Raw genomic sequence first — 17,961 nt, 5'->3', positions numbered from 1 at the left:
TAAATGGCTCAGGATAGTTTCCTTTTCTCATTCCCTGCCTAATGCCTCTTAGAGAAATAGAGATGGAGGGTACAGGCTTCCAGATGAAGGGTGTGTGTGTGTGTGTGTGTGTGTGTGTGTGTGTGTGTGTGTGTGGAGTAGGGTGGTCCAGAGCCTCTTAGAGTTAATCCTCATGTCTGCCCTTGCTCTACTTCCACAGCTGGCAAATAAATCTCCTGCCCTGGGTAGGGGAAGCAATGAGATCATAATGTGGGTTGGATAGGAGGGGTAGGGGGATGGCAAAGAAATGCTGGGAGGGGGAAAATGAGCCTCCAGTAATCTCATTACTGTATTCTCCCCAGATGCCATGTGAAGACAACTGCCGCCTTATCCTCCATCTAATCAAGTGCTCCCCAGAATCACATCACAGACAGTGGGGTAGCTATGGGTGAGAGCAACTGGAATTGCTGTCTGGGGTCCCCTGTTCACTCAAAAGGGCAGATTCTCCCCATCCCTAACTCAGAGAAATGCCTGGACTCGGGCAAGCGACTAAGCAATAGCCATAGAGATTCTCCTTTCTCAAGATGACAATGAAAGGGAAAATTGTAAGAGGAGGATTTGGGGAAACTGGTCCCTAGACAAGGGACAGTCACAGGAATCTGAAGAGGTCAGGCGGCTCCATAGGAGGGAGACCAGGAGAGTGAAATGTTTTCACTGCTCCTGTCCTCTCCCCCACCTCCCACCCCTGCCACCCCAATCTTTGTCAGTTCTTAATTCAAGGCAACCTACAAAAAAGTCTTTGGTTGGGTGAGGATTTTTAGAAGAATTGGGGGATCCTGAGAACAGAGGTCTGACAGAATTTGACTACTGAGGCCCAAAGAGGCGATGTGAACTTCAAATTCACAAAATGATAATCCGGACAGAAATGCAGGTTTCTTCTCTCTGTCCACCAGACGTTAAAACTAGCATGGCCTCTTGCTGGCCAGTTCTACTTTGTCTCTTGCCTTTTCTCAGGAAAAGAACTGGCCTTCTGTATGGTCCAGGAGTAGGAGGGCTGGCATGGGGTCTCTCTTGACCTTGAGATGAAATAGCCTCATCCTCAGGCATACTTCCTACTTTCCAGTAACTCCCTTCTCTATAGGAAAGTCCTTCCTTCAGTCTAACCCTCATCTCTCCTGTATCTCCAATCCATTTTTGCCTCTTATCTGTCTCATACCGGAGCAGAAAGCGACAATTAGCTTGAAAGTCCCTACTCTCCCTATCTGGCCAGTCCCTTTCTTTTCTTGAGGGTCCCCCCCTCAAATCCCCTCCCACTTTTTCTGAGCCCTTCAGGCCCCACCTACCTTACTCCCCCCAACCCCCGTCAGAACGGCAGCCAATGGCTATTTGCCTAATTTGCATAGTGAGGCGGGGGAGCAGGGAAAAGAAGGGGTGGGGCCAAGCGACCTCTTAAATCAAAGTTGGGAGTCTAGGACTGGGCAGAGGGGGATGCCAAGTGCCCAGGCAGGGACTGGGGGGAGGGGGGTGGGGGGCGGGCTCAGAGGACAGTGGGGCCCTACCGGACACAGCCCAGAGCTCTCTCCCTCCATCCCTCCATTCCTTCATTCCTCCTTCCCTCTCTCTTCTGCACAGCATCCTCTGCAAACCCTCAGTGCCTGGGGGTCCTCTCTCCCCAATCTACCTTGAATTGCATATCCATTTAATTGTCTTCCTCCTTCCTCCTGCGGAGTAGCCCCCAGAACTTTCTCTACCTGCGGAGAAAATTAGGGTATTTGCTCGACATTTTTAGGGGGGGAGGGGGAAGAGTTCCTCTTGGTTTGATTTTAAGGGGAGGGTCAAGCTCTAGAGCTTGGAAAGAAGGGGGTATAGGACCCCAGTGAGAATCTCTCTCTGCGCTTGGTCTCACGCATCTAACCCGGCCGTTCTATCCTGCCTTTGCTCCCCCACTTCGCCCCCGCTACCCCCTTCACGCAGCGCCCCAGCTGCGGGACCACGATCATGACCGAAATGAGCGAGAAGGAGAACGAACCCGAGGACGCTGGCACTCAGCCCTCCCCTGGGACTGTTTCCACCCTCCAGGAAACCAAGGTAACTTGGGGAGGGGTCGCGATTTCCTCCACTCCCTTCCCGTTCCTTCTTTCCCGCCCTGCAGCTCTTCCTTCCTCGGCCCGCGGTCACCGCTTCTGTCCTACCCTCTCCTTGACCTGGGGTTTTTTTGTCCCCGCACTGCCGCGACATAGCCGATACACACAGCGACCCGGGTCAAGAATCGGTCGAGATAGCTCGTCCCCTCTCCCACCACCATGGTAGGACGTGCGCTGTCCAGCGTAATCTGAGAACCTTAGCCTCTGGAGAGCAAACTAGAAGGGGAGGGAGTAAATGACCACACACTCACGCTCGCGCGTGTACATACATACACATACACACACACACCACACCGCACAACACCACAGCACACCACACCACATGTGCGCGCGCTCATGCACAAACACACATAGACATCTAAACACGCTTCGGGTCAGCTCTCTCCCTACTCGACTAGGGGAAGGTTGCAACTCCTTTTGGAGGAATCATTGCATAGTCTGGGGAGAAGCAGTGAGGGGTGTGTGTGTGTGTGTGTGTGTGTGTGTGTGTGTGTGTGTGTGTGTGTGTGTGTGTGTGTGTGTGTGTGTGTGTGTGTGTGTGTGTGTGTGTGTGTGTGTTTACGCAGGCGTGTGTTTCCCTGGGATATAGGTCTCAGTGTGTAGCCTTGGATCTCTTTGAATGTGTGGGGCCCTGGGGTCACTGTCTCCCTGGCTATGTTTTCGTTCCCTGCATCTCTCTTGGTCTCTCTCGATCTCTATGTCTCTGTCCAGCTGCAGTCTCAGAGGAGCCGCGAAACAAGGAGGGGAGGGTTGCAGGGGAAGGCGGTCCTAGGGTCGGATCTTTCTGGCTGCTGGGTTCCAGGGGCTGCGGCAGCCTGAAGGCTTCTCTTCCCTTGGGGAGTTGGGGAAGAGAGGTAGGGGGCAGTGGAACAGTGCCACTAGCTGCTACTCTCTCTCATTTCCACTTTCCCCCACCTGGTATAGGAGAGGATAGAGACAGAAAAGCCATCATAATTAATGTCATAATTACCCCTAATTATTCATGATTGTTACTCGTGGGAATAACAAGTCAGTTGAACAACGAATGAATTATTCCCCCAGTGAAGGAGGGCGGGGTCTTCAGGAGCTGTAGACTTGGGTAGAGCTTCACCTCATGAGCTCCGGCCCAGATCCCGCTGAAATTTAGCCGCAGGAATTCCCTGATAGCATTTGGATCGAAATTCCTAACTGGGTAAGAGAAGTGGGTATGCACGGGTTAAGAGTTCACTCCCCTCTGGCCAATAAACCTCCATTCCTTTAAGCCTAGTATAAAGGGCTGACTTCCCATCTTTAGTTTCTTTAGACTTCTATTTATGTCTATTTGGAATATTTAGGGTGGGAGAGAGAGAAAAATAGGAGAAAGGACCTGGGGAAGTGGGAGGGGGGAGAGTGTCTGATATCTCTTATCCTCACCCTAGGTCCTGAAGTTCACCCCTAGGGTCCCTGGGGGCCTAAATACTTCCCTGGACGTTTTATCTCCCCCCCCCACACCCCTGCCCACATACACACTTCCCCCCCCCAGACAGAAGAGGTTAATTCAAGGTCAAAGTCAACCATGCTAAAAGCATTTAGGGGAGGAAGATAATGTCAGTTGACTGAGAATGGAAAGCCCATGCCCCCAAACCCGGGCCATCCTAGAAGACTGAGGCAGTGGGAAGCAAATGTCCGGTCCTCCCCTGCTCTTAGGGTCCCCATATACCTTTGACTTTCTCACCCACCTCTAGGGGTGGAGAATGGTAACCCACTACTCCTAACAAAGGGTTAATTCAGCCTGGGGAGAGATAGGTGCTGTTAGATCAGGAATATTGGGGAGGTGGTCCAATTGTGCTATTGTAATATCTGTGACAGCATCTTAGAGCTAGAGGGAATAAAGCTGAGGAGGGGAGAGGGGTGATAGATAAATCCAGTCAGAGTTGGTACACTAGGGTACCAGTCCTCTCCCCATCTCTCTTTCCCTTCTCCCTAAGCACCTGGGGAGACACTCATTCACAGGTCCTCTGTCTCCCCAGATCTTAAATTATTATCAGTGGAGCTTATCCATTCCCATCTAGAACCTGTCTCCCCACTCCCCTCCTTTCTCTCAGCCACGCTGGAGCTGGGGTGGGTGGGGGATGCTCCTGTGGTATCACTGCCATCTCAGCAAGTTGGCCAACCTGCAAGCTCAGCTTAGGGGAGGGGAAGGAGAAGAGTCAGCCGATTCAGGCTGCTGTCCTTTCCCCCCTCCCACCCTGAGGACTCTTCTGAAAACAGTTCTACCCTGGGATAGGGAGAAGGGCTGGAGGTCTGATCTGGGCAGTGTCCCCTTCCCCCATCCTGTCTGTGAGGCTACCTAGTCCTCTGGGCCCCTACTTCATCTCGTTACTCTAGTGAAAGACCCTATAGAGTAGGCAACCATACAATAGCAAAACAGCCATGGGAAGATCATGTTTAGCATCACTACGCTTCCCCTCACCGTGACTGCCAAAGATAAATGCTCCATCTCCTTTAGTGGAAGTGGGCAAACAGGATGGAGCAAAGGTAGTTTATATGCCTCAACCTAGCCTTGAGAGAGTGGGAGATAACTTGAGAGAGAGACATAGAAGGCTTATTTATGTCCCTAGAGTGAGAGGGTCTGGTTGTTGCCCATGATACTCTTCTTTCATGTCTGTTACTTGGAGGTGGCCAGGTACAACAGAGGAGGCTGAGTAACTGGCAGACACTGACGTCAGTATTTAAAATCCTGTTTGTCATCAATTCATGATCCACATAAATACAAAATACCAATCTTGGCATCTTCTTCTTGGGCCCATACATCCAGATAATAGAACTAACTCATGGTGACTTCCCTCCTTCCCAATTTGCACTGCCAACCTGCCTACTTAGGGTCAGTGGTGAATTTCAGACATGTCTCCTCTTCTTGTCCTTACTCCCAGAGCAAAGCAGCTGAGAAACGAACTTGACTCCAACATGGGACATCCCCACCCCCTCACCCCACCATCCTTTGGCTTCATCCTCCCCAGGGAAAGGGGACCCTTCTATGCCAGCACCACCATCTGAGTCAGCTGGCACCGGTGCCCACTACCGCCTACCCTGCAGCTGCTTCATGCCCTTTCAGGAACTGGAGAAAAGGGAGGAGTGTCTTAGATGGGGAAAGAAAGAGATGGACAGGGAGATATGTAAAAGAAGAGAGCCCTGTGCTGGGAGTCAGGAAGCCTAGGTTCTAGATTTAGCCATGCTACTAACTAGCTGGGTGATTTGGGGTGGTAGTCATCATCGTCATCATCATCATCATGATCATCATGATTAGCATCTGTATCACACTTGAAGGTTTGCAATGGGCTTTATTGTGATTATCTCATTGATCCACTTCCCCAGAATGAGTCTCAGTTTCCTTTTTTGAGAAACGAGTGTTAGACAAGATGATCTCTAAGGTCCATAAAAAATAATTTAGTATAGTGGGAAGAGCTTCTGGCTTTGAAGTCAAGGAACCTGGGTTCAAATTCTACCTCTTTTACTTCCTTGTGTGATGTTGGCCAGTTCAATTAACCACTCTAGGCCTCAGTTATCTCATCTGTAAAAAAAATAAAAAAGGAAATGGACTAGATGGCATCTGAGATTCCTTCAGTCTGAAGGTCTTTGCTCTTGTCAAGTCTTACATTTTACATGTCTCCATTCTAAGATCTTTGCTAGCCCTCACAGTCCATGTTCTATGGTCAGTTCCAGCTCTATAGAAATTGACATCTATGTTGTTCTCAGCCTGGAAGGGTGGAGTGGGTGAGCAGAAGAAGTTGACCAAGTATTTTCAGTCTTCTGGTCACTTGACTGGAAGGAGCTAGAGAAATGCCTGAAAGGTTCCAAGATGCTTGATAGGCAGGTCTGCCAGCTACTTCAAAGTGGCATCTCTCCCATGCCAGGGAGCAGGTCCAAGGGGCAGTGAGGGTCAGAAGACAGAACCTTTGACTTCTTGACTTCCCTTACCCAAAGCTTCCACTCTCCTGCTTCCATGGTGAAAGGAAGAGAAGAGAAAAGGGCTTCTGTGGCAATGGGGATGTGGTGACTCACATCCATGTCATTCCCACCCAGGCTGGACTGAGAAGAGTCTTGGTTTGGAACCCAGAAAAATCCCTGTGGTGGTCAGGGGGATCAGACATTTCTGGAGCAGGTAGACACTAGTCCAGCTGGCAGGGGGGCTGCCTCCTGCCCTCCAGCAGGTCCACTCAGCTTAGGTTGCCACCAGCTCCTCTCTCCCTGAGTGTCTTAAAGCAGACATTGCCTCCCCATCTCAATGGCCCTTCTTCTTGCTTTCCTGAGAGCAGGTGCCAGTGTTCAGAGCTTCCATACAGGCTCTGAAGGGAACATTTTGTTCAGGAAACTTTCCTCCTGGGACCAGGAAGAAGCTGATTCTGATAGGGTTGTCCTAGGGGCACAAGCGAGCTGGCATTACTCATGCCAGGATGGGGAGTGACAAATCACACTCTCCCTCTTTGCCTCAGGTCTTGACCTGACAAGTAAGCTCTATGGCAAAACTCCAGGATAACTAAGTACAATTCTGGATAGAAAGATTAGGTACACTCTCCCTCCAAAAAATTCCAGGACTTGAGGAAGAGAGACTCTTAAGAATCCCTGGGCATCCCATCTTCTGGTCCTAGGGCTTAAGATAATATTCTGGTCCCAAATGACATCATGCGAACTCTCTTGAGATGATTCTATATATTTTCACTACACACTCCCATCTCCACAGGTTCCTTGGGGCCCCAGACTCTATTATCTGCCCTGTCTGGAATCTGCAGAGGCAGAGACCAACAATGCTATCCAGGAAGCCAGGATTTGGAAGATATTTCAGTGATCCAGTGATGCCAGCCATTGGGGAAGCCAGACATCCTGCAGTGCTCAGGCTTCATGATTGGCAGACCTGGGCCTATCATGTACATCCTCCCAGACCCCCATCTTTATTTCCTGTTGTCCTCCAGAAGCTGGGGTGGTAGGAGAATCTATGTCTGTGTTCTCTGAACCAGCAGCTGCATCCACTCCTCCCCTGGCAGGGCTGGGAGGTTGGCAGCCATGGTACCTTAAGCTGTCCAGCTCATCATCTGGGAGCCTTGGCTAAGGGTGACACAGATTCTGTGCCCATATCTTTAGTCTGCTGCCTCCCTTCCTATAGTCTATCTGGGCAGGTTGAGTCAGGCAGAGCATTACCAGGAATGGGACCATGAGATAGATGTAGGACAGTGAGGGTTCTGAGCTTCTCACTAGGAGTGGGAGGGGAAATATAGGATAACTTTCTGGAATTGATGCTGGAAGTGAAGAACGTATGGATTTGTGAACACTGAAAACCAGCTGGATTTAGAACACTGGGTCCTGACATAGAAGTTACCTGCCTCCTCTCCCTTCATCAGCTCTAGATTCCCAAGTCCAGACCTGAGTCCCGAGTCCCAATATTGATTTGTTCACTTGTTTCAGTCATGTCTAACTCCTTGTGACCCCATTTGTGGTTTTCTTTGCAAAAAGACTAGAATGCTTTGCCATTTCCTTCTCCAGCTCATTTTTACAGATGAGGAAACTGAGATAAGCAAGGTTAAGTGATTTGCCCAGGGTCACACAACTGGTAAGTGCCTGAAGCCAGATTTGAACTCAGGTCTTCCTGATTCTAACCCCAGCACTCTATCCACTGTGCCACCTAGCTACCCTCTGACAGTGACTGGGATTACCAGTTTAGGCTTTGGTACTTTTGGCTGTGTGTGTGTGTGTGTGTGTGTGTGTGTGTGTGTGTGTGTGTGTGTGTGCTACTGGATATAATCAGAGCTTACTTTTCTGTGGACTCTGGTCCCCTATGACCATGGTCTCCTCTCTTTCAGCTTCAGCGTTTCAAACGTTCCCTGTCTCTCAAGACCATCCTTCGAAGCAAGAGTGTGGAGAATTTCTTCCTTCGCTCAGGCACTGAGCTCAAGTGCCCAACGGAGGTGCTGCTGACCCCCCCAACCCCATTGCCACCCCCTTCACCTCCACCTGTGTCCACTGATCTAGGCCTGCCCACCTCTGCCCGATCCCCTTGTCCAGTCCAACGTCCCTTGGCACCTCTCAAGCCCCTGAGGACTCACAGCTTCCAAGACCATGTCTTCAAACGTGCCAGCCCATGCGAACTCTGCCACCAAGTTATCGTGGGTAGGTGCCTGGACACTGAGATGGGCATAGGTGGGAGTGCCAAGGTGGCATGGGGGAAAAGGTACACAGCATGGTACACAGCCTGTTTTATAGCCCAGTTCTTCCTGGCCCTCCAAAGCCAACATTGCCAAAGCCAACACACCAGGTGGGCAGTTCCCTCCATATCTCACACAGCTAAATATCTGTAGTGTTAACCTTGACCCTAAGTGGTTCATAGAAATGTCCTGTCCATCCAGGAGGACAGACATGAACAGAAGCTTCCTTGTACCTATGTCTCCCATCTTTATTTCCATGTATCCCCAGTCCACTGTCACTATTCTCCCAACCAATGTGTATGTGTGCATGGAATGTGTGGGGAGCAGGAGAGACTTTCCTCCTTGTCCTCCAAACTCCAAACTACTCTCTAGGCAACTCCAAGCAGGGCTTGCGATGTAAGACGTGCAAAGCCAGCGTCCACCTCTGGTGCTCTGAGGAAATCTCCCACCAGCAGTGCCCAGGCAAAATGGTGAGCAAGGGCCTGTGTAGACCATTCCAGCTGACTACTACATGCCCATCAGTACCATGGGGAGTTCTGCATCTTCCTCCCCCATTGCAAAGAGCTAATTTCTTGCAATGAGAGACACCAAGGGAGATCAAGCTCTCTTCCCCTTATGATGACGCTGATGCCTCTGCTCTTTTCTCTCCTAGTCCACCTCTTTCCGACGCAATTTCAGTTCCCCTCTCCTGGTGCATGAACCACCCCCAGCCTGTACACGGGAGTCTCCACCAGCTGGTAAGTACTCATCTAATTCCCATTCCTCCCAGATAATAGTGAACAAAGCTGCCTCAGGTTTCTAGACTGGGGAGTTAATGTCTTCTTGTGGGGATACTGTCTCAGGAAGAGTGGCCATTGGCACTACCCACCCAGGGGATTGTACCAGCTTTTACAATATCCAGATGCTAGTGTGCATGGGTCTAGATTTTAGGAAGTAAGAAGATTCCCAGAAAAAGGTATGTGATAGATTCCTAAAGATGCAACATTTATAGGTGCCAGTGGGAAAGTGGATCCCATTTATGAGACCCTCCGCTATGGTACCTCCTTGGCATTAATGAACCGTTCAAGTTTCAGCAGCACTTCAGAGTCCCCCACCAGAAGCCTGGTACAGACTTTGACCCAGGCATGGGGGAAAAGCATGTGGGGGAGGAGGGAGGAGGGTTGGGGTCCATTGGGTGCAGAGGAGGCATTAGGAATGGGACACATTAGGAGAGATGCTCCCTGAGGGAAAATGGGTGGGGGCTAGAAGATACAAGGAAAAGAGGGTGGACCTGGGGAACACTGGAGGGGAGACACTGGGGAAGGAATTGGGGATGGGAGACGCTAGGGAAAGAATGATAAGTGCTGGTGGACACTGAGAGAACTGGGGCACACTGGGAGAAAGGGCTGAGGATTCCACCTCAGTCTTCCTTCCTTTTTTTCCCTTTCTTCGTCTGTTTCCCAGAGTGAGAGAGATGAATTGGCAGAGGATGGGGAAGGTAGCATCCGTAGCTCAGAGGAGGGTGCCAGTGACAGTGGTGAGTGTGAGGAGGACAAGCGAGTGCCAGGGGATGGGGCTCCCTCATCTTCCGAGTCCTTATGCCACCCCCTTCCCACTCTTCTAGTCTTTACAACACCAACTGAGAATGAGGTGACAGGCCCTGAGGAGAAAAGCCCTGGACAGCCGCAGGTAAGGCCCTGTGCCATTTGGGTATAGATGGGGTTCAGGGGAACAGTACCAGACTAGGCTTATCTGAAAAATGAGGTGGTTGGATTAGATGCTGTTTAAGATTCCTTTTTTACTCTAAAATGTTAGACTTCTCATCACCAGTTTACTGCACAACCTGAAGCACAGTTTCCCTTTCTGAGGTCTCAGTTTTCTCCTCTGTAAAAAAGGATAGGGTCAGATGAGCGGGTCTCTAGAGTCCCTCCCAGCTCTGACACAGTCAGTTCTCACTGGGTGAGTGCCCCCAGTAGGAAGCCAGATTCCGGCTTTGAGTTCTGTTCATCTCTCTACCATGACAACCCAGGCTTCCAAGGGCACCATTCGGAAAGATGTCGGCCCCATGTATTCCTATGTTGCTCTCTATAAGTTTTTGCCCCAGGAGCATAATGACCTGGCACTGCAGTAAGTATTTTCCCAGAGCCCCAGAGCTTTGCTCCTTCCCTCTCCCCAGGGTGTCATTTGGGCATGGGCATGCAGGTGTTGGTAGTACCAGGGCACCCAACATCACCACAAGGATGCTGAACAAGCTTCTTCAGCGGGGGAAGGCAGTTGGGTGCATACTCCGGGTCAGAGTGGGGATGGGTAGGGGTCCTTCCCCTGTTCCCAGAGATTTCCCAGAGTCTACTCTACCCCCAGGCCAGGAGACCGAATCATGCTTGTGGATGATTCCAACGAGGATTGGTGGAAGGTAATTAGGCTGGTTGGCCACAGGGAAGGGGAAGTTGGGGGTAGGGATCATTGTGCTCCTCTCCATCCCCAGCCTGAGGGACAAAGGGTCAAAGGAGAGGACAGAACCATACCCTGGCAGAAGCTGTAGATACTGCTGCCCACTAAATCACCCTCTGGGCAGTGCCCCCACTGGAGCTATGGTTAACTAGGTTCAAAACCCCAGCCCACCTGCACCAGTAGCACAGCCTGGGCATCTCCCACCTTTCTAAGTGCCCAGATTCCTCTTGCCCCTTCTCCTTGGAAGGTCTCCCTGTCCACTCCTACCCCCAAGCATCAACGCAGTAAAAGTTTGCTTAGAAAATAAAGAAAAGATTGAGCTCACCAGGAGCTGGTGGCAGGGTGCCTCAGGGCTTGAGGTCTGGGAAAGCAAATGAGAATTGGGGGTGAGCTCATTGGGTTGGAGCTGAGGTCAGGGTGAAGGTCTGCCCCCACCAGCTTCACTGAATTTGTCAAGCAGGGCAAGATCGGTGATCGAGTTGGCTTCTTCCCTGCCAATTTTGTGCAGCGGGTGAGACCAGGAGAAAGTGTGTGGCAGTGCTGCCAGCCATTTTCTGGGAATAAGGAACAGGGCTACATGAGCCTCAAGGAGAACCAGGTGAGTGACCTGAGAGAGGTGGTTCTGCCCTCCAAAGGGTGAAAGAGGTTGGGGAAAGGAGACTGAGGCAGGAATGAAGGGCAGGAGCAAGCTCTCAAGTGGGACCAGGAAGAGAATTCCATCAGCCTTATAGCGGGGAGAAAGGCAGCTAGACACAAGAAGTGTAGGTGTAGAGAGAGGGTCTTCTCCCCCTGCATCCTTCTCCTCAGGCCTAGAACAGAACTCCTGGGTCAAAGATTGGGGGAGAGGAGAGGAAGCAGAGGTAGGCAGAATGAAAGAGATGAGTTCAGGCCAACCTGGATCCCTCTGACAGTGAGAACCCAAAGGTCTCCCTGACATCTTCCTAGCTGCCATCCTAATCTAAGGCTGCCAAACTTCTTCCTCCTTCCCCACCCTCCCTGCCAGGGTAGAGAGGGAGGCAATAGCCATGGAAGTAACTAGCATGGGAAAGGGGGGTGGGTGATGGTATCTATAATTATTAGGGCTCTGTACCCACTGGGATCTCACCAAATGGGCAGTGCCCCCCTGCCTGGCTACTGCTGAGCTCTCAAGCTTCCATCTTTCCTGCTCAGATCTGTGTAGGTGTGGGCAGAAGCAAGGATGCTGATGGCTTCATCCGAGTTAGCAGTGGCAAGAAGAGAGGCCTGGTACCTGCTGATGCTCTGACTGAGATCTGAAATCAGGCATGGCAGGCCCGGAAGAAGATAGTGCCCCACCCCTAGGAGACCTCCCAGATATCAACTCTGCCCCCCTCGTTCCCTGCTTCTGGTTCCAGGGAATGGAGCAGGGTCTCCTTACCCACCTCCCTGCTCACTTGCTGCCATGCTGCTGGGCACCACTTGAAATAAGACACAAAAGCTCTACAATAGAGAAGGTTTTGTTTCTCCTCTGGAGGGCAGGTTGGAGAGCAAGTTAAGGGCAGGAATCAGCTACGACAGGCAGGTCTGCCCCCATGCCAATGTGCCAATTCTTGTGCCCACCAGTGCCCTGCTGCCACAGTGACTCAAGCCCTGGGCAGATCTGTATTCCAGGGCTGGCTGTGGCTTCTTCCCCTCCCCTTGTTGCATGCCTTGTGCCACCTTCCCCCTCAGCCCAGCCCGTGTGTGTCTCTCTGTCTCTGTCCTTTTGGGGGCATGGGGGAGGTGTTGGGGGAAGGAACAATGTCCCCTTCTCCTAGACTCCTCTTAATGCCTGCTCCTCCCTCAGGGTTTGAAGGGGGTGGGAGATATGGGAGGGCCTTCTCTGCTTCTGTGGTCCTGACTGCTGCCTCCCCAATATCACCATCTCTCACTCGCTCAATTCTCAGGAAAGTTACACTGGTCTCTCCCATAACTTGAAACCTGGGCTGGCAAAGGAGAGGAGGGATCAAGGAGAAAGAACCAAGATTGTTCTCTTGTTTGGGGGAAGAGGGAGTCACGGCAGGAACAACCAAGGTGTACCCCTTCTCCATTCCATCCCTAGGGACTCACTCTTGCAGTTGGTGAAAGGATAGCCCAGCTGTGGTCTGAACTCTAGCCAAGGCCAGAACATCCAAAAACTATCCCACCCTACAAACAAGCCACTCCAATTAAAAGCAATCCAGATGTAACAAGAAGAGTAAACCATAAAGTGCTTGTTTGTTATTGGGAAGTCAGAAGAGCTACAGAATACTTATAAATGTACCTGCTGTCTGGAGCCTGATAAGCCCATTTCAAGAAATGGGAATCGAACCTATTACTCAGATCAGAAAACTGATGAGAGGCAATTTTATTTTCATGCTCCCCTTTTCTTCTCTGGCCTTCCTTCTCTTCTGTGATCTGGACAACCCTTAAGAGCTGGGATGGGACAGCTGGGAAAATCCTCTCAATAGGGTGAGCCCTACGGGGGTGGGCACAGAGAATAAGACAGCACTTTAAAAATTCAAGTCCAAGGGCTGAATGTTTTAGATGGCTTTACCCCCTACTTGAGATAAGGGGCTGTATTTCAGCAGTCATTTTTCTGAATGTACCCCCTGCACCCTTCTTAGACCCCTAGGGTAGGAATGGAGAATTAGGAGACAAGTGTTGAAAGGAAGTTGAGACTCCCAAGGGAGAGAGAAAATTTAAGCCCCCCAGACTGGAGGAGACGTACTGTGGGGTCTTCCCTGTGAAGACTGCTCCTCTTCGGCCCCAACTCCCTAGCCCCAAGCTCAGAACCTCCTTCACCATGCCAGCCAATGCCTCCCCTACTCTGGGCACAGATCTCTTACCCTTGCCTCCTCTCCCTTCTGCTGTTCCCAGATTTGGGGTGGGGAGAGGCTGAAACCACACTGCCCTGTCTGCTGCCACGAGGCTGCCCCAGCAATACCCCTGCGGGGCAGGCACGATGCCCACTGTACATAGAGGCTGCATGACAGGTCTGACTTGGGGCCTTGGCCCCCAGACCCATTGATTAAATGTACCTATGATCCAGATATGCCTTCTTTGTGTTTCTGATTGACTGGCCTGAGGGTGGAGGTGGGATGGGAGGAAGGAGGCAGGGCCAGAGGGGAGGGAGGCAGATTTGGAGGCTAAATGCAGAGGCCAAATATACTTTGGAGGAGGAGGGTAGGGAATGGGGGAGAGGCAGGGGCTAGTAGGACACTGTATGTGGAGAAAGTTAGGGGGATATGAGAAAGAGTGGGGCAGGAGCAATATTGGTGGAAAGGGATGGGAACTGATGAAACATGGGAGGGAAGGAGAGGGTAACACCAAGTGATGAGAGGTGGTGCCCACCATCTCATATTCAGGGAACACTGACTTGTAACCTTGGCTGCCCCCCTAAGGCCTGTCTAGAGGGACCCCAATGTCAAAGATTGTCAGTTTCTTCTGGAAAAAGAAGTGTGAGTGAGGGGGGTGATAACATCTAGACCGAAGTTTCTTCAAACTTGTAGTGACCAGGGCAGACAGGCTGTAGGGCTGGGGGATCAGGGAGTGGAGAGTAGGGCTGGGGGAGGACATGTTGGGCAGTCTGACTGCTTCAGTATTAATTAAATCCAATTATCAAGGGCAGCTGTGAGCTCATCAAGTAGGACAAAGTACAAAATGAGCCAGGCAATATCCAGAGCTTGCATGTGCTGCCCAAACTCGGCTGTGCTAATGAAGACCCAAATCTGGCTCCTTGAGAGGCGAGGCACAGGCCTCCCAATGCTCAGTTCAGTGCTGGCTCTCTGGGTTTACATTCTCTCTTCCCCATCATGGCTCTGAGCCAATCCTGCTCCTCAAAGCTTGCCCTACGGATCGTGAGGAAGAAGAGCCGGGAGAAGCTGCCAGTGACGCGAGGCAGCAGGGCCCCAAGAGATGACTCAATCATGCCCGTCATCAGGTCATGGTACAGCAGGGGGAAGGGGTGCTCCCCTCCCCCAGCCCCAGCCCGCCCACTGGCTCTGCAAAGTTGACTCCCCTCCGCCTTCCCGAGCCACGTCATCATGAAGGCGAGTGCAGGGAGCTATTTATAGGCTGGAGTTGTGGGGAGGGGGAAGGGCAAACTGCCTGGGTTGGGGAGGGGGGGAGAAGGACAATGCCAATGCCCAAGCTGCCAAGGTTAGAGTTGGCAAGGGGTCCTAGCAAAAAAACCCACAACTCTGCTGCTCTCTCCACCTTCCCTACTCTCCCACTTATCAGATAGACCTCTTTGCCCCTGATGCCAGTCTGATCCTGGGTTCTGGAGACCAGGCAGGGCTCCCGCCATGTGGTTGGGGACATGACTGGGTTTATCCCAATCTGCACACTAGGACTTAGTCTCTGAGGGGCTATTCATTCCTAATAATAGTACTCTTACTCCCCAGGGAGGCATAGTGACTAGCCTGGCACCAGGGCCCCTCAGGATTTCTTCTCTCACCCAGTCCTCCTTCCTTTCTCCTGCCACCTTCAACAGAATTTTTACATCCAATTGCTCCCCACGTGTGTGTGCACATGTGGTATGTGTGTGTGTGCATGTAGTGTCTCATAGACACTATGTGGTGTGTGTGTGTGTGTGTGTGTGTGTGTGTGTGTGTGTGTGTGGTGTATGAGGGGCAAGAGAAGGCTCTTGCAGGTGCCCTAGAGGTCATAAGTGAGAAGGAAGCTGACCTCTGGGGCTGGTGGCTTGCCACACTCTCCCCCTAGTATAGGGCTCTATCTGGATTAATGGAGTCGCTGGAGAAAGGACTTTAGAAGCTCAAGATTCCCAAGGATAGACAGATAGACAGGCAAACATACATGCCAAAATAGATAGATCAACTTGTAGGCAAACAGACAAAGACAGACATACAGACAAGCAGACTGATGAAGACAAAGATGGAGACAAAGAAAGACAGACAGACGTGGAGATAGATCAGCATAGAGAGACACAGAGAAAGACTTGGACAGACAGATAGACTCAGAGACAGACTGGCACAGACAGACACATAGACATTGAGATGGACCTGGACAGACAGACTCAGAGCAGACCGACAGGCAGACAGTCATCTGAGTGGTCTGGGGGCCTCCTGGCACTTCAGTCTCTCTCTCCATGCCTTTCACTATATGGCATTGCCCCATTCACCACCCTTCACCCCCACTGACAGGCGGGGGCAGGGTGAAGGGCCAGCTGGATGAAGTACCTCTCTCTGTGTCCATTTCCCCCCTCTCGCCTCCAGCTTCCACCCCACCAAACACAGCAGTTTTTCCAAGAGGCTGAGCTGCTGACTTTGCTTTCTCAGCTGGTAGGAGGTGCGGAGGGGAGGATGCTGAGGGGGAGGGGAAGACAATTGCTGACCCCATGTCAACCCATCCAATCTTCCCCTCACACCACCATTGTGCCCACTCTTGCGCAGGTCCCATTGGCATGGAGAAGGGGATAAGCAGCATGCCCAGTGGTGTGGGAGCCAGAGAGACCAGTCTAGCATGTCATCCCCACTCAGTTTCTCATGGTTCCCTCTGCCCAGTTTAATCCAACAGGGAAAGATCTGCAAACAACAGACAGGCACACACAAGCACATAGAAAGATACACAAAGAGGAGCAGACCGACAGACCAGATGACCAACACAGTGACAGACACCTTCTCATCCAGGCTCTGATATAGACCCATGTAGCATAGATACCCTCCTCCATCCCGAGGAAAGGCCTACAGCTGGATAGAGGGAGCACAGGCAGACACAGGGACATGAGAGAAGGGACCTCTGTGGGGAAAAAGGTGAGATCTTGGAAAGAAGAGAAAGGGGGGGAGGGAGAAGAGAGAGGAGACAGTCGCACCAAGAGAGACAAATATTAGGGGGAGGGAGGGAGAAAGGTAAAGCAACTGACAGTGAGAGACGTGGGCCACGGAGGGGAGAGACAAAGAAATGGGCTTGAGAAGCAAGAAAGACGGAAGTCCATATGAAATCCTTTAAGGAGGGGCAGAGACATGTGGGAAGGGAAAAAAAACAGAGGCAGAGAAATGTATGAGAGCCTAGAATGGAAGACAGACAAAGAGAAGGAGGAATAGGGAGAGACGTAAAGATGAAAATGAGAGAATGAGAAAGAGAAAGAAGGAGACGGGGGAGAGAGGGGTAGGCAGCATTCAGAGAGGGAGCCCTGAAACTAAGGTTCCTTCAGGTTCCCCCTCCATTCCCTCAGTCACCTTCTCTCTCCTCATTGCTTCTCAGTTTGCCCCTTTCAAGTCTCTTCTCCCACTTCAGTAGCCAGCTGTCCCCCCACCTTATCCCAGGAGTGGGATTAACTTTGGGGGGGCAACACACAGATCAGATCCTATTACCCAATGCCCCATTTCTCAGCAGCACTGATAACTGCTGCTTTGGCACTGGGGCATGAGATGAAACTGCGTAGCTTATAGCATGATTCTCTCAGGCCTGGGAAGGAAATGAGCCTTTATTAAGCACTTTACTACGTGCCAGGCATTGCGCTAAGTTCTTTACAAATCTTTACAACAATCCTGGAAAGTAAGTGCTATTATTATTTCCAGTTTACAGTTCAAGAAACTGGGACAGACAGAGGTTAAATGATTTGCTCAGGATCAATTTACCAAAGGGGCAGAACTGAGAATAGACTCTTCAACTAAGCTGGGGGAAGTTAGGTGTCACAGTGGATAGAGAGCTGGAGTCGGGAAGACCTGAGTTCAAATCCAGCCTCAGACCCTTACTAGTTGTGTTACCCTGGGCAAGCCACTTAACTCTGTTAGCCTCAGTTTCCTTGTCTGTAAAATGAGCTGGAAAAGGAAATGGCAAATCACTCCAATATCTCTGCCAAGAAAACCCCAAATGGGATCACCAAGGGTCAGACGTGACTGAAAATGACTGAAGAATCACACAACGGAAGCCTCAGCCTCTTGGTTCAAATGAGGGGTCGCCTGGCTGGGAAGGGGGTGAGACTCCTGGTTTGGTTAGGGAAGTGTATGAAGGGAGATGTTAAGTTTGCATCCTGTACCCACCTTCCCTGAGGTCAGGCCCTGCAGATGTAGACAACAGCTACATAAGGTGAGACTCTAAAAATGAAACCCACCTATCATGGGCACTGAATGCTCCTTAACTTAACATAACCCACTGCGAGGTGGGGTTAAGGCAGAGGTGAGTGGGTGAAGAGGAAATTTAATGGAAATTTGGAGCCAACAGACCTAGATATTAGACTAAATTCTAGCTATGCTATTGATAATCACGGTGACCTTGGGAAGTCATTTACATTCTGTGTTGTTCAGCCTCCT

The 17,961-nt window shown here is 51.1% G+C and overlaps 1 protein-coding gene across 1 annotated transcript; it reads left to right on the top strand.

Annotated features, from left to right (window-relative positions):
- The first annotated feature begins 1,813 nt into the window (after positions 1-1,813).
- STAC2 (SH3 and cysteine rich domain 2) lies at positions 1,814-13,737 on the top strand. Its single transcript, XM_072646279.1, has 11 exons — positions 1,814-2,067; positions 7,937-8,243; positions 8,651-8,748; positions 8,931-9,015; positions 9,270-9,382; positions 9,722-9,794; positions 9,882-9,946; positions 10,287-10,384; positions 10,619-10,670; positions 11,169-11,306; positions 11,879-13,737. Exons 1-11 carry the CDS (start codon positions 1,978-1,980, stop codon positions 11,981-11,983), a joined length of 1,224 nt encoding a protein of 407 aa, XP_072502380.1. The 5' UTR covers positions 1,814-1,977; the 3' UTR covers positions 11,984-13,737.
- Positions 13,738-17,961: the final 4,224 nt, after the last annotated feature.

The sequence above is a fragment of the Notamacropus eugenii genome, chromosome 2 (assembly GCF_028372415.1).
Source record: "Notamacropus eugenii isolate mMacEug1 chromosome 2, mMacEug1.pri_v2, whole genome shotgun sequence".
NCBI classification, from domain to species: Eukaryota; Metazoa; Chordata; class Mammalia; order Diprotodontia; family Macropodidae; genus Notamacropus; species Notamacropus eugenii.
This window is presented reverse-complemented; position numbering and strand designations above follow the sequence as displayed.